Source organism: Cydia strobilella, chromosome 5, assembly GCF_947568885.1.
Source record: "Cydia strobilella chromosome 5, ilCydStro3.1, whole genome shotgun sequence".
Taxonomy (NCBI): Eukaryota; Metazoa; Arthropoda; class Insecta; order Lepidoptera; family Tortricidae; genus Cydia; species Cydia strobilella.
This window is the reverse complement of record NC_086045.1, coordinates 783,318-797,443: the sequence shown is the minus strand read 5'-3', so window position 1 is coordinate 797,443 and position 14,126 is coordinate 783,318. Positions and strand designations below refer to the sequence as shown.

Here is a 14,126-nt window from a genome sequence, read left to right as displayed (position 1 = left end):
TAGGCGGCGCCACCATACACCGAAATACCAGGGACCGGCCCGCTATCCCTTATCGGGGTTTTATAAGGGTATTGCATAAGGCTTAACTCACCATACCCTTTGCCAGACGAAACCCTTTGTTTTGGTTTTAAAAACCCTTATATAAAGCTACCACATTTGAGTAATCGGTAGCCCAAATACCCTTACAAAACCCTTATCATCCGCTCACCAACACCTTGCATATTGCTTATAAGGGTTAGCCTTATAAAGGGCTTCCCTTTTAGCATATAAGCGTGCTAATTTAAGTCGTCTACCTTGTTCATAAAGCACACATTACTTCGAATCCGAGCGATCGTCGGCGGTGACGGCGGCGTTCTTTGACTAGGCACGGTATTTCTTTCCTTTTCATACACTACCGTAGATATGTACTAATCCTGTCTCTTTCACGCAAAGGGAAACCTTTATAAAAAGCGCTTAAAGATAAGGGTAACCCTTATTAAGAGCTAGCCTTATTTTTGGTTAGCTTTTCAGTAAGGGTTAGTCAAAGGTAAGGGTATGAATGGGCTTGCAGTTCAAAAGGGAAAGTCTTTCAATATGTTAGCCGTGTTTAAGTGTCGCCCATTGAAAGGGTTTTATCGCGGAAAGGGTTGTCCGGTCCCTGCGAAATACTACCAAAAACAACCTACGTAATTTGATCGGATCATTTGTTGCCTTATATGGTTCATGTTATACTCGTGTCCCAGAGCCTAACTAGCGCCACCGGAGAGATTAGGAACTATTATTTAAAGCTGAAAGCGGTCACTTTTGCAACAATTCTGCCATAAGAGATTGGCATCCTTTCTATACCATCCATATTTATTATGATAATATTTTATGTGTAATATAATATTAATTGTGTGATAAATACTTATTCAAATTCTATATAGGAAAGGAAATACAACAGTTTTAGGAAACTAAACTATAGTTTTATTTATCATAATATTATGAACCAAAATAGTTATTTGTGCAACAAGAGAGGAAAGTTGGTTTTTCTTGCGAGTGTTTATTTTGAGTCCCGAGAAAGCGAAAGATTCTATAATTGAATCACGAGCGAAGCGAGTGATTCTAAGGTAGAATCTTGAGCGTAGCGAGGGACTCAAAAACACGAGATGTAAAATAACTTTGCTCTCGTGTTGCACACATAATTTTTCACCTCAGTAGTGAGAACATATTAAAGGTTAAAATGTATTTCGAATTGCACAGAATAAACAGAAAAAAAAAGTATTATAATATGTACGATACAATAAGATACGATACGAGACGAGACCGGACCGGACCGGACCGGACCGTACCGTACCGTATCATAAAAAAAATGTAATAAAAGTATGAAGTTCATGGCCTTCACTAAATTAAAAAGCTACATTGTTACGAAAGTAGGCTTGTTCGAGCTGCTGAGGTGAAAAAGTAATTTTAAATATTGAATTAGAATCAGTCTTTGGCATAAAATGAGCACGAAATTAGAAAAAATATATTACTGGGCATTTTAATTTGAGTGTCCATTGTGTGAAGAAATAGTACCCCTAGTGTAAATTTCATTCGATAGCCTGACGTGACTACACGTTTGCGTTAAGTGTAATTTTGTATGGGATTTTGAGTTTCCAAAACGTCCCGCTTGGCGCGCTGTTCAAAATCCCATACAAAAATAGACATAACGCAAACGCGGACGCTTATAGTGCACTAGGGGTTCAGAGTGTGCCAATTAGAGTTGTGCCGTTCCCGGTACGGAGCGAGAAATTTCCACATACAAAATGGGGAATGGGGAACGGCACAACTCTAGTGCCAATACTTCCCGTTTTGTGACAATCAACCGAATGTTAAAGATTACAAAAGTTAAATTAAACTTATGAGAAACTCGTTAAATAAAAATGCCCAGCTAATACTAAATCCTTAATAACTTGTAAAAATAAAATGCAATTTATCATGCCATATACAAGCTTGAATATGTAATCAAAATTAGATCTAGTACAATTTAAAATAAATTTTCATGGAATGTTAACTTATCTTACACAAAAAAAAACGGTTGGAAGTGTCCTTTCTGTTCGGTAGTACTATTATTTATTCTGTGATATAGGTAATATTTGGATGTCACAGTTTATCGTGTTTTTAAAGTATACATTGTTGCTTATCAGTATTGGTTTACAAATAGTAAAATTACATGCATATGTTTTGATAAAATCAATATATCCCATCAACTCATCATCTTTCACATTTTTAAATTAAAGGAAATATTGAAAAATTTACCGCTTCGGGCAAAACTTGAACTTGCGACCTTTTTTGAACACCGGTCCAATCTTAACCAACTAAGCTACCTAAGCTTAGCAGAAGCGTGCAAATTTTCCATTTTATTCCTTCCTTTTGATTGTTACATACCCCAACAGCGCAGTTATTTCAAAAGCCTGAGATTGTTGTTGTTAGACCATACCGTCCATACCATTTAGTATATTGCCTTACCTACATGGGATGAAGGTATGAATAAATTTCCTTCAGTCTCACGGAAGTTGGTTGATTTTGTAAGCATTAAAAGCTTTTTACAATAATCAGAGCATCGTGGATTATTATCGCTCTCACCTTTTCATAGCATAAACACATTATTATGTCTCATCTCACTTTGATTTCATCATATTGACCAAGCAAACAAAGGTACAAATACAGTAAGCATCAAAAGTAATGGATCAGACAATGCATCAAAAGTATATCCTCTAATAGCTTAACAAAAAGAATAATTAATGTCATTACCGGGTCTAACGCGATTAAATTTCATTATTTTACCTTTTTTCTGACGTTTCAACTAGGTTGCACTAGCTGTCGTCACGGAAGACTGACGTCCCAGCAAATGTCAATTGAGATATTGGTAAACAACACTAAACTACCAACAAACAGAACAAAAAGAAGTCACTATATGTAGTCACCTGCAATAATATGTTACTCTGCGAAGGCTGCAAAAATATCGGACACTATCTTATTTGTAGAGCCATAAGCGCGTGTCACATATATTTGCGGTCTTCGAAGAGTATGTATTATTGCAGGTGGCTGTACTAGACTTTAGAACACAAACTAGACATATCTCTATTTTTAGAAAATAATTCCAGGATGGCAGATACTTTTGGCACATTGTTTCTTCCGCTATAAATGACGATGACAGTACATGACGATAATATCTATATTCTTGTAATCATTGGAGGCCTGATTTAAGAAAATACTCAAAGCTCCATTCTTATATTTCTGATACAAGAGTTGACATACTTGCCAGTAAAGCAAAGTATATATTTAACGCTTTTACAATACTCTAGGTTACCCAAGCTGCCCAAGACCGTAGTCAATGGAAAAACAAGATTCGAGCCCTACACCCCAGCAGGGGCGAACAGGAAAAGAAGAAGAAGAGACAATACTCTACCGTAATGAAATTTATTTAGTCAATTTTATCTTAATAGAATAAAAATACGGAACCCTAAAAATGTGACTCAATCATTTGGGCAACAACATAGTTTCATAGAAATAAATTGTACTTCAGTGGCCGAATCATTCAATGAATGTATACAAATATGTTTTTCCTTGTTTATATTAATTTAAGATCTGTATGAAGTAGATTATATTAAAAAACAAACTACTATCCATTTTTAAATATGACTTTTGTTCTCATTTCAAATAGGGAAATGATTTATCAACTAAATCCAATAGGAAAGCCCTAAAATAAAGTTTAACACAACCGGTTATAAATATTATATTGAAAAACTTGGTCAATAAAATGTTTAGCTTTAACAATAGTATTCTAGAACACAAGCGAAGGCATTAGGGCGTCAACGGCGGGTCGTCTTGGCCTATCATTACATCTTCATACATTATATCACCGTTTCTCTTCAAGTTGATTTTCTGTCGGAGATATTCGATTAAATTATACTTCCTTACGATTAATACGAGTCCACAAATGACTAGTGCTAGTGTGAATATGGTAACAACAGCGGCCGTAGCGCTATGCTTCGCCGGGGAATCATTACTCGGAGGTTCGCAATTCTTCTCTACTCTTACAAAATCTCGTAAGCAATCGCATATCCTTGTAGTTTGATTACATATTTGGTGCTCCCCGGGGCACGGTTCCAGCATCGCCGGGTTACAGGACAGGATATCATCTGTTAAAAAGAATGAAGCTCTTAGGATAACTGTCCGAATAAATTGATTCAATTAAATAATTGCCTGGTACTTACCTTGCGCGCCGAAGCTACATGCAGCGTTGAATATCAGCGTCGCGATCAAATTTATCACCTTTACACTGTTGCCGCGTGTCGACTGCATCATCGTTTGGTATTTACATCACAAATCGTAACGGGAAACAATAGTTTTTGTCTTCTTACAACGGAGTACGGTGGACTCAATCGCGCAAGCAAAACAACTTGTCATCTGATTGTCAAAATTGTCACAAATTTGTTAGCAGACGCGTTTTGTTACTGCTCAGTGAAATGAATGTGGAATCACTTTTATCCTGCAGCGGTATCGTGGTCGCATTTTTATCACCTGTCATGCCATGCGTCACTTTTGCACTTACATATTTGTTAGAACGTGACAGGCATGGTGACAAATGATAAAGAGCCGACCATCTTAGCCCTGCTGGTAATATTAAATTTTAACTATAAAATAGAGGTTGTTGTCATTTTGGGGATTATCAACGATTTTTTTTTCGTATCAATCATGGAGACTGTATAAAGGAGCCAAATCTCTATGTATGAAAAGTGTCCATCAAAAAACAGTAATTAGGCGGCGCCACCATACACCGAAATACTACCAATAACAACCTACGTAATTTGGTCGGGTTATTTGTTGCCTTATATGGTTCATGTTATACTCATGTCCCAGAGCCTAACTAGCGCCACCGGAGAGATTAGGAACTATTATTTAAAGCTTCTGCCATAAGAGATTGCGATCCTTTCTATACCATCCATAGTATCAATGAATATGCTGTAAACATTCACAAATAATGGTTTTTTTTCCATTGCACTAGTCGGCATCATAAAACTTGAAACGAGACATAAGCAGGTTCTAACTATGTAATAACAAAACGCAATCAAAATGCACGTTTCGTTTCACGCATGGTTTGACAGTTTATTCGTTTTTATTCCAATCAGCAAAGCAAATCAACTTGTCAGACGAAAAGGCGGGAAATTCAAATTTTCTATGGGAAATCAACACGTCGCGCCTATATTTTTTAAATTGCCGCCTTTTTCTACTGGCAAGGTCGCTGTGTAAATAAAACATGTTTTTTCCGTCGGTCATTTTATTATTTTGCTACAATTTTTTACATTTATAGTCTGTCAAACAACTTTGTCAGTAGCAAAAGCCGCGAAATTCTAATTTTCCATGGGACGATAACCCTTCGCGCCTACGTTTTTGAAATTTGCTGCTTTTTTCTAATGACGGAAATGGCTTGACAGACTAAGTTTAAGTATAACTTGTTGTTGAATCACTAATAATTATGTTTTTGGTTTATTCTGTAAGGTCTATATATACTCTACATAAGCGTCCGGTTCATATCATATTTCATTTCATACCATGATCATTCGGAAGTTTGTTTTTGTTTTAGCCAATAGGGGATATTACTGCAACGTTCTGCCACCAGAGTGCACCACAAGCCTTTTTAGTAAACCATAGAGTAACTTATACATACTGTACCTTTAGCAGTTATTCGACAAGTTTACAGAGATAACAAAATATGACATTGATGCATCAAAGCGGTTTCCGAAATTTCGCTATCTGCCTCTTTATCGCTCGAATATGCAAGAGTGACAGAGATGCTAGATAACGAAATTTCGATTCTCTTGTTTTGCGATAGACCCTCAGATTGTGGTACTAGCTCCACCTACGCAGAGTTTCGCGTAATATTCCCTATTGTAAAAATACATACCTACTATTTAATACATGCAAAGAAAAACTTACAACTACCCAGCCCTAAATACTATCAGTCAAATAAGTATTTCTTTAAACTATGTTTATTCTAGAAGCTATATTCATCTCCTTCGCCATAAACATATTTTTCGGGAAGAACATAATCCTTTGGGTCGTGGCCGTGTGCTTCTACGCCGCCGTTGCCATCGCTGGCGCCCTCTCTGAAAAAAAAAGTTCGTTAAAAACTTGGCAAATAAAAAAAAAAGTTGGTGCGAAGCGTAGACCTCCGACAAAATATATCAATATCGCGACTTTCTATGTATAATTATAAATTGTAGTTTGTCAAAGGACTGTCTCATTTCAAACATAGACAGAGAGAATCATACTATCTTTGTCTTACACTAGCAGTAGCACCCAAAAGAAAAGGATGTATAGTTTTTTTTTGTTCCTATTTACTGAAAATTTGGTTTGACCAAGTATAGTTAAATTTAAAGTAAAACATACTCTGGCAAACCCACTTTGTCAGTATAAAAAGGCGCGAAATTCATATTTTCTATGGGTAGACAACCTTTTGCACCTACATTTTTAGGGTTCCGTACCCCAAGGGTAAAAACGGGACTCTATTACTAGGACTCAACTGTCCGTCTGTCTGTCACCAGGTGTCTCATGAACCGTGATAACTAGACAGTTGAAATATTCACAGATGATGTATTTTTGTTGCCGCTATAGCAACAAATACTAAAAACAGAATAATTTTTTTTTAAGTAGGCTCCCATACAACAAACGGTTTTATAATTTGTCGCTTTTTTCTACTGACTGAAATAGCTTGCCAAAGTATAGGTATTTCAATCATTAAGGGCCCTCCACACTCGTGCGCGAATCGCGGCGCGAAGCCGCGAACGCGAGTGTGGAGTCTAGTTCGCTAATCAGCGAAAACGAATCCACACTCGCGTTCGCGGCTTCGCGCCGCGTAGTCTGTAGCGGGCTTTAAATAAACAATCGAGTCAGTTTATAATCTCACCTCTGACGTATTAGAATACTTTCATCGCTAAAATAGGTATTTTCTTTTTTCTTTGCGAAGTAAGATCTCTTCGTTTTCTTATAGGGAAGGGAATTTCATCTTCCATAGCCTCAACACTCTCTAGTAGCGATCTATAATAGAAGCGATAGCATAAAGGCAGCAAAGCATAGCATTAAGGGCCCTCCACACTCATGCGCGAATCACGGCGCGAAGCCGCAAACACGAGTGTGGAGTCTAGTTCGCTATTCAGCGAAATCGACTCCACACTCGCGTTCGCGGCTTCGCGCCGCGATTCGCGCACGAGTGTGGAGGGCCCTTTAAACGGTCGCCGGACACTGTCTGAGACAAGAAAATGTACCTGTACATAGGTACTTATAGGTAAATAACATATTTCTTTATCGCGCTTAGCAGATATATGCAATAAAACTGTACTTCATTGTTAAAAAAATAAATGCATGTAAAATTTTGGACGAGTTCACAACAGCCAGATGGTCCATTTACGGTTCGATCCGCGCGCCCATGTGTTATCCGGGACATCGCTAGCTATAATATTGGCATAGCGCTGTTTCGCTCACACAGCAGATCCGCGTCATTACACACGGGCGTACAGGACCGCGACCTTGGTCCGGTCCGATGCCTGTTCGATCGTGTGGAAGGTGGTTCGCCCGTATGTTACAGTTAACCGAAACCTTAGCCATTGTTGCAGCTGACTATTTATAGATAATAAAAAAAATAGGTAGGAAACCAAAACTTACTTTAACTCCTCATGAGTATGTTCATCCTTCTGTTCTCCGCTGCTTCTTTCTTCTGCTTCGTACTCCGGCTCTCTGTACTTCTCCTTATTGGCTGTAAGCAAACACATTAGATAAATGAAACAGCAATAGTTTATAACAAACAGTTTATTATAACATACCTGATTACATCACAGTAAGGTTAATGAATGAAAAACTTATAAAATTCCTTTCTTTTTACATTCGTCCGTCTATTATGCTACTAGCTTCTGCCCGCGACTTCGTCTGCGTGGATCGAATGATGATGATTGATTGATAAAAACTTACTCTATGTCCTTTCTCGGGGCACAAACTATTTCCATACCAAATTTTGTCCAAATCGGTTCAGCGGTGGAAGCGTGAAGAGATAACAGACAGATACTTTCGCATTTATGGTATTAAGTATGGACATGACTAGACGAAACTTCGTTTCTCGATGTTCGCGTTGGCAGCCCTGCTTCAAATTAATTTTATTAATTAGTGGTCCTGCCATGATTCTAAATTGACATATTTAGCAGTGGCGGTGCTTCTTATTACAGGTATTAGGTGTAGCTATGTAGGTACATAATAAGTCGTTCAGTCGCTAGGCTCCATCCGCTAGTATTTTAGTGTCCATTAATGTATAATTTCGTCGGATTTAAAAAATTACAGTAACAATACTATAATCCTCAGTTTCAGAACTATTCCATCTGTTTTTTTGTAGTTAAGAAATAGTACATTATGATACAAGTGTGCTAAGTTGGTCATCACACACGAGGCGATATTGTGCGCGCGAGCTGTAAGCGAGCGCGCAATAAGAAAGCCGATGTGTGTAATGACCAATGCACACGCGTTTCATACGACGTTTTTCAACACACTTGCGAGAAAAAAAGAAACTCATATTAATCAAATTTTAATAGTTAAAACAGTTAGTATTGTGTGTTGCATCTGTCATACTCGTACTGCCGGCCGGCCATCGCCCCGGCCGCGGGCGGCGCGGCGGGCGGGCTCCCTTTCCATGCATATTATTAGCAATCAGTTATTTTCTTAACTCAGTCGGATAATATAATGAAAAAGCACGAGTGGAATAATACACTAAAAGAGCACGCGTGTTTAATATCTAGGATTATGAGCCAAAAATCGGTGGAATAAAAACGTCGTTTTGAGCAAGTGTGTTGAAAAAAAAGTTATGATACATTTTTAAAAGAACCACCTAACAAGTCGTCTTATAAACTTCCACGGCCGCGGGCGCCTTATCTTCGCTGACCGCCCCTCACCCTCCTCATTTCCGTCATAATTGTTAACCTCCTGGTAATCGTCATTGGCCCTGTTATAGTCATTAGGATTTCCATACCCATTATTAACCCCCGGGTTATTTTCATTCGCCTCCCTATTATAGTCATTGGTATCTTTATAAACTTTATTGCCACCCAATGTGAGTATTCTCCCGTATTGATGACTATGCGCGCCCTGTGCGTCATTAGCCTCCCTAACCTCATTAAAGTCATGAATACCGTCATTAGCGTCATTGTGGTCACCTTTTTCTTTTCTTTCGTGGTTGTGACTGTATGCGCCCTCGTTGCCGCCGTCGTCGTGTCCGAAGGAGTCTTGCTTTTCGAATTCGTAGTTGTCACCGGCCTGTGGATAGACAATCGTTTAATCTATAACTATGACTAAGAAACAGCTTAACTTAGCCACTGTCAACGCAAAGCATCAACCGTTCATGATAGTAACTTGAACATTGCAACTTGCAACACATAATATTCGTGAAAAAACTGTACACTCCATATGTACCTAGGGAGAGAACACATGGGGTTTAGGGTGCGTTTCAACCAGATATGTGCGAGGATGCGTTGCAAGGGATGTGTTTCTTAAGAGCCAATAGAATCACTACATTTGTTTTCCTCGCTCAGCATGCAGTGATTCTATTGGTTCTTAAAAACACATCCCTCGCGATGCATCCTCGCACATCTTGTCGAAGCGCACACTTACAGTTTTTTACTATTTCTATATTATTCAAGGTCATATTTCGTGCCTCAATCAAATGACTTAGATGGGAACAGCTTGAGTTAAAAGTTCTTGGCACCTATAGAGACAGTTTGAGTACTTTGAGTAGCTTTGCGAGTTTTTTATCTTCTAAATCTTGCGCTTGACATACACTCCACTTACAGAAGGTTGGTAGAGCAGAAGGAGCGAAGATCTTCCTTTCTTACTGTTCTTGCCCTCTGACGATGACGATCTTCCCAACCAAAACTTTATTTGCCGGTCTTCCCAACCAAAACTTTATTTGCCGGTCTTCCCAACCAAAACTTTATTTAACGGTCTTCCCAACCAAAACTTTATATACCGGTCTTCCCAACCAAAACTTTATTTGCCGGTCTTCCCAACCAAAACTTTATTTGCCGATCTTCCCAACCAAAACTTTATTTGCCGGTCTCCCCAACCGAAACTTTATTTGCCGGTCTTCTTCTGCTCCAGATTTAACGTAACTTCATTATTATAATCTTACCTTCTTGTGAAAGCTGTCAAAGTGCTGGTACCCCTTCTTGCCACCTCCCTGTTTCTTGCGCGAGTACCCGATCTCGCCGTCTCCCTCGTTCTGGTACGATTTGTGGTAGTCTTGAGGCTGTGTTAGAAGATCTTTGAATTAGCAGAAACTAAGGTTTCTTTATACGGTGGTTTTAAATTAGATCCCTACTTGAACTTGAAACATTGTTGATACTGAAATTAGAGATTTTTTGGGAGGTCTAGTCAAATGAATGTTAAATGCGTTTTCTTCAAGAATTATCTTTCCAACTGATTGGAAAAAAATGTATGTGGTGTAATTTTTCGATGCCGTTTTTTTCTAACTACCTATGTTAATTAAAGAGGGACGGGTAGTCTACCTCGCCGCGAGATACTGTCGCGCCAATCATGTGCTAGCCCGGCTGAAATAAAATGTTTGTGATTAAAGTTGCCAGTCAATAAAAAAAAGCATTATTGCCTTCAGGGACTGCTTTACTCTGCTGCTTTGCTTGGTTACACTGTAACTTACCTCTAAATCACTTACTTCTCTCACGTAAATACCCCACTGCTTCATTATCATCATCTATTTACAGTACTTCAATGTTCCCAACTGATTATTATTTAAAAAACTGCTTGGCGAAACTTAAAACTGCATCGATTACTAGCACAAAGTTGCCATTTCAGCATAAGCAATGCTAAGAACGACCGGTCTGGCCTAGTGGGTAGTAACCCTGCCTGTGAAGCCATGGTCCTGGGTTCGAATCCCGGTAAGGGCATTTATTTGTGTGATGAGCACAGATTTGTTCCTGAGTCATGGATGTTTTCTCTGTATTTAAGTATATGTAAGTATTATATATATCGTTGTCTAATCTAAGTATCCACAACACAAGCCTTCTCGCTGCGCTTACCGTGGGATTTAGTCAATGAGGGCTATCGTTTTTTTTGCTCACCAGTTGGCGCCTCTGTTGATGGTGGTCCAAAAGACTAAAGAACAGCTTCTTCTTCTTCTTCTTCTTCTTTTAAAATTATGGCTTCAGCCCAGTGGGACTATTTCGCCAGTATCAAGGTATTGAGAGGTTTACAAACGACAAAAATTGTACGGTTGTACAAGACAGTGTACGGTGATTTGTTAGCTCTTGTAAATCGATAGCTAGTCTTTACAAGAAGCACGTGGACTACCGGCCGTTGACTCCAAGATGGTGGTTAAACGCGCTTCAAAATTAATTCTCCATTCACTGCACACTACCACATTAGTTTACTGTATAATAAGCTATCGATATTACACTTTAAACAATATTAATAAGCAAAAAACAAAGTAATTAATCACGATGCTAACTATCAAGATGGCGCTCGAACCGGAAGTCCCTCTGTTGATGGTGGTCCAAAAGACTAAAGAACAGCTGTCAGTCATTGAAGTGACAATTGACATTTGACATTTCGAAGTATGGAAAAGACCACCATCTACACTAGCGCCCCTAGCGGGGAATTCATATGCGTTAGCCCTCATTTGTGTAAGAATGACGTGTGGAAGAAAAAAAAAAGTATTATTTTGATAACTTACCGCCGCCGCCCGCACTTCCCTCACGTAAGACCCCACTGCCACTGTATCATCAACTAGCTCCATATCTTCTAGCGTTAGGGTTGGTTTACATGCTGCTAGTTGCACCGCAGCTGCTAAAATAATTAACTTGAACGCCATAGTTCCTGAATAAAAAAAAACACATTGGTTTATTTATTTATCGCCAGCAGAAGAAACTATGTAAGGTTACAGAGAAATACTAGGGCAAAATGAACTAAGTACCATGTTTCTCTCACCACTCACTAGGGTCCCCGGCAAGCTCGGTTCACCATTCAAACGTAGATCAGCTCTCATTTTAAAACGACTAGCTAGATTGCTCTGAAACTTTGTAAGTACAATGGGATAAGGTATATCTATGTCTGTAATTAGTTTATGTAGCTTCAGATACCATAGTAAAAAAATACAGTAAATTTAAGTTTTCCATACAAAACTTGTTTTTGCTCTATTTCGTTTGTTTTATAAACTGGAGCTATATAAACTAATTTCAGACCTACATATACCTCATGTCATTGTATGTGCAAAGTTTCATTACAATCCAACACGTAGTTTTAAAATGAGAGCGGAACTACGTTTGTGTAGGAAGGTGCAATTTGGCCGAGCTTGCCGGGGATTCTTTATTATTTCAGCAGTTACTCTAGAATTTAACGACATAATGAAATAATACTATCAAATATTGAAAGTGACTAAAAATTTCGGCAAGAAGTGTCAAATATGAATCTCAGCTCATATATCGTTCGTCTAGTACTCTTCGAAGGCTGCAAAAATATGTGACAAGCTCTGACGGCTCTACAAATAAGATCGTGTCATATATTTTTGCGGCCTTCGTTGTGTAACATATTATTGCAAGTGACTTTACCCACAGCATAAACTTTATCCTACAATATTTGTTTTATTTTTATTTATTTAAATTATCGATTAATTTAAACACAAACTCACCTTATCCAAACGCAGAACTTACGAACTGCCATTTCCAACTGCTACTTATTTTATACAAATCAAACAATACATCCACTAGATCTTTCACAAGAATAACTAACAACTATCACACTTTACTGACACTTCTTCAACCTTATTCCAAAGACATAAGAACCACTATTGTTCAGTTAGTTGCTTGGTTTTTAAAGAAAGGTCATTTTTTAACGTATCAATTGCAGTATCCTCTCAAGCGAAACGGGCAAGGCGTTGCAGTTGAGATTTAAATACTTCCCAAAGAATTGAGTAAAAGTTGACAAACGATAGAGCAATCTAGAATATGGCATCATTTTAAATTAATTCGTTGAATTGGTCTGACTATTGAGACATTTGTGTTTTTGTTTAGAAAAAAGGATTTAATGGAATCTCGATTCGATTTTTCCTTTATTTCAACACTGTCATTGCAGCTGGCGTCTTTGCCGTCTTTGCTTAATGCAACTTAATGCAAAATTAATCAAATTAATGTTCTTTTTAGGCACTACCCTCGATCTACATCCATCTCGGTTTCAAGCAATCTCCGTATGACTAAAAATACAAGCCGCGAAAACATTTACGTCAGCGGCAGTAATCAATGATCTACACTCTTGTGCTCAGATCATATTGAACACCTCGCCCGCATAGAAACTTCTGCTACCTGTATCTAGAAACTAGTGTGCTTCTTCTTCTTTCCGTGCCTCTTCCCATTATTTGGGGTCGGCCCTCCTCGTTCTTAAGCGCCAGGTCGGTCGATCCTGGGTTCTCTGTTTGTTCAACTGGCTCTGTTCCAAATCCATTGATATGGTGGACCACCACGTAGCAGGCGGGCGGCCTCTGCCTCTCTTATTATTTGGTAGTGCAAGGGCTTTCCTCACGACATGGTCTTCGTCGCGTCTAGAAACTAGTGTGCCCTAATGATCAACCAACACAACATCAAGTAGATATAATTTGAGCGTCCTCAACTCTGACGCCGATACCTACTGATATCAATTTCAATTTATTTATTCATTAGGCTAACATTGATCTCATTATAATTCACAACGACGGGACTTACCTAATCGCGTAAAATAAGTTTTAAATTTACCTCCGACGTTTCGAGGACGGCGTTGTCCCCGTGGTCACGCAGAAGACCTCCGAGACTACGGGGACACTTACCGTCGCAGTTTCCAAGTTTGCGAAGTTTCTGTATTAAAAAAACTTCCCATATTTTTGTACCGGTATAAAAACAACTATTTCCAAAATGAAAGTTTCCTTAATTTTCTATAAAAAAAAATCCTGAAATTTTCGAAATCTTTTGTACAAAAACACGCCTGACTTCGCTTGCAATCGCGACAATATTTGGGAGACTGAACTTTGCTCGGAAGACATATAAAAACTCAAAAACGCGCGTTTTCCCAGAGATAAGACCTAGCTAGATCACTTTTCGCCCCCG

The 14,126-nt window shown here is 38.6% G+C and overlaps 2 protein-coding genes and 1 long non-coding RNA gene across 4 annotated transcripts in view; 1 reads left to right on the top strand and 2 right to left on the bottom strand.

Annotated features, from left to right (window-relative positions):
• LOC134741279 (uncharacterized) overlaps positions 1 to 14,126 on the top strand; it is a 239,099-nt gene that overhangs the window by 223,248 nt on the left and 1,725 nt on the right. The gene's annotated exons all lie outside the window — the stretch shown is intronic.
• LOC134741268 (uncharacterized) lies at positions 3,724 to 4,399 on the bottom strand. Its single transcript, XM_063673979.1, has 2 exons — positions 4,221 to 4,399; positions 3,724 to 4,145 (listed from the first exon to the last, which is right to left on the bottom strand). The coding sequence occupies exons 1-2, from the start codon at positions 4,309 to 4,311 to the stop codon at positions 3,808 to 3,810; spliced, it is 429 nt and encodes a 142-aa protein (XP_063530049.1). The 5' UTR covers positions 4,312 to 4,399; the 3' UTR covers positions 3,724 to 3,807.
• Positions 5,921 to 12,697, bottom strand: LOC134741277 (uncharacterized). Of its 2 annotated transcripts, XM_063673991.1 has the most exons (7): positions 12,683 to 12,697; positions 11,729 to 11,871; positions 10,172 to 10,288; positions 9,201 to 9,300; positions 7,669 to 7,759; positions 6,914 to 7,044; positions 6,002 to 6,113 (listed from the first exon to the last, which is right to left on the bottom strand). In XM_063673991.1, exons 2-6 carry the CDS (start codon positions 11,864 to 11,866, stop codon positions 6,924 to 6,926), a joined length of 567 nt encoding a protein of 188 aa, XP_063530061.1. In that variant the 5' UTR covers positions 11,867 to 11,871; positions 12,683 to 12,697; the 3' UTR covers positions 6,002 to 6,113; positions 6,914 to 6,923. The 2 variants fall into 2 exon arrangements, with proteins under 2 accessions (XP_063530063.1, XP_063530061.1); XM_063673993.1 differs by lacking the exon at positions 6,914 to 7,044 and having other exon boundaries at positions 5,921 to 6,113.

Excerpts from the sequence above, each read along its gene's own strand:
- LOC134741268 (XM_063673979.1), bottom strand. The coding sequence starts at position 4,311 with ATGATGCAGTCGACACGCGGCAACAGTGTAAAGGTGATAAATTTGATC. Across the intron at positions 4,146-4,220 it reads ATGTAGCTTCGGCGCGCAAG|ATGATATCCTGTCCTGTAAC; the intron begins GTAAGTACCAGG and ends TCTTTTTAACAG.
- LOC134741277 (XM_063673991.1), bottom strand. The coding sequence starts at position 11,866 with ATGGCGTTCAAGTTAATTATTTTAGCAGCTGCGGTGCAACTAGCAGCA. Across the intron at positions 7,760-9,200 it reads CCACGAAAGAAAAGAAAAAG|CCAATAAGGAGAAGTACAGA; the intron begins GTGACCACAATG and ends GTTTGCTTACAG. Across the intron at positions 7,045-7,668 it reads CATACTCATGAGGAGTTAAA|ATCGCTACTAGAGAGTGTTG; the intron begins GTAAGTTTTGGT and ends CTTCTATTATAG.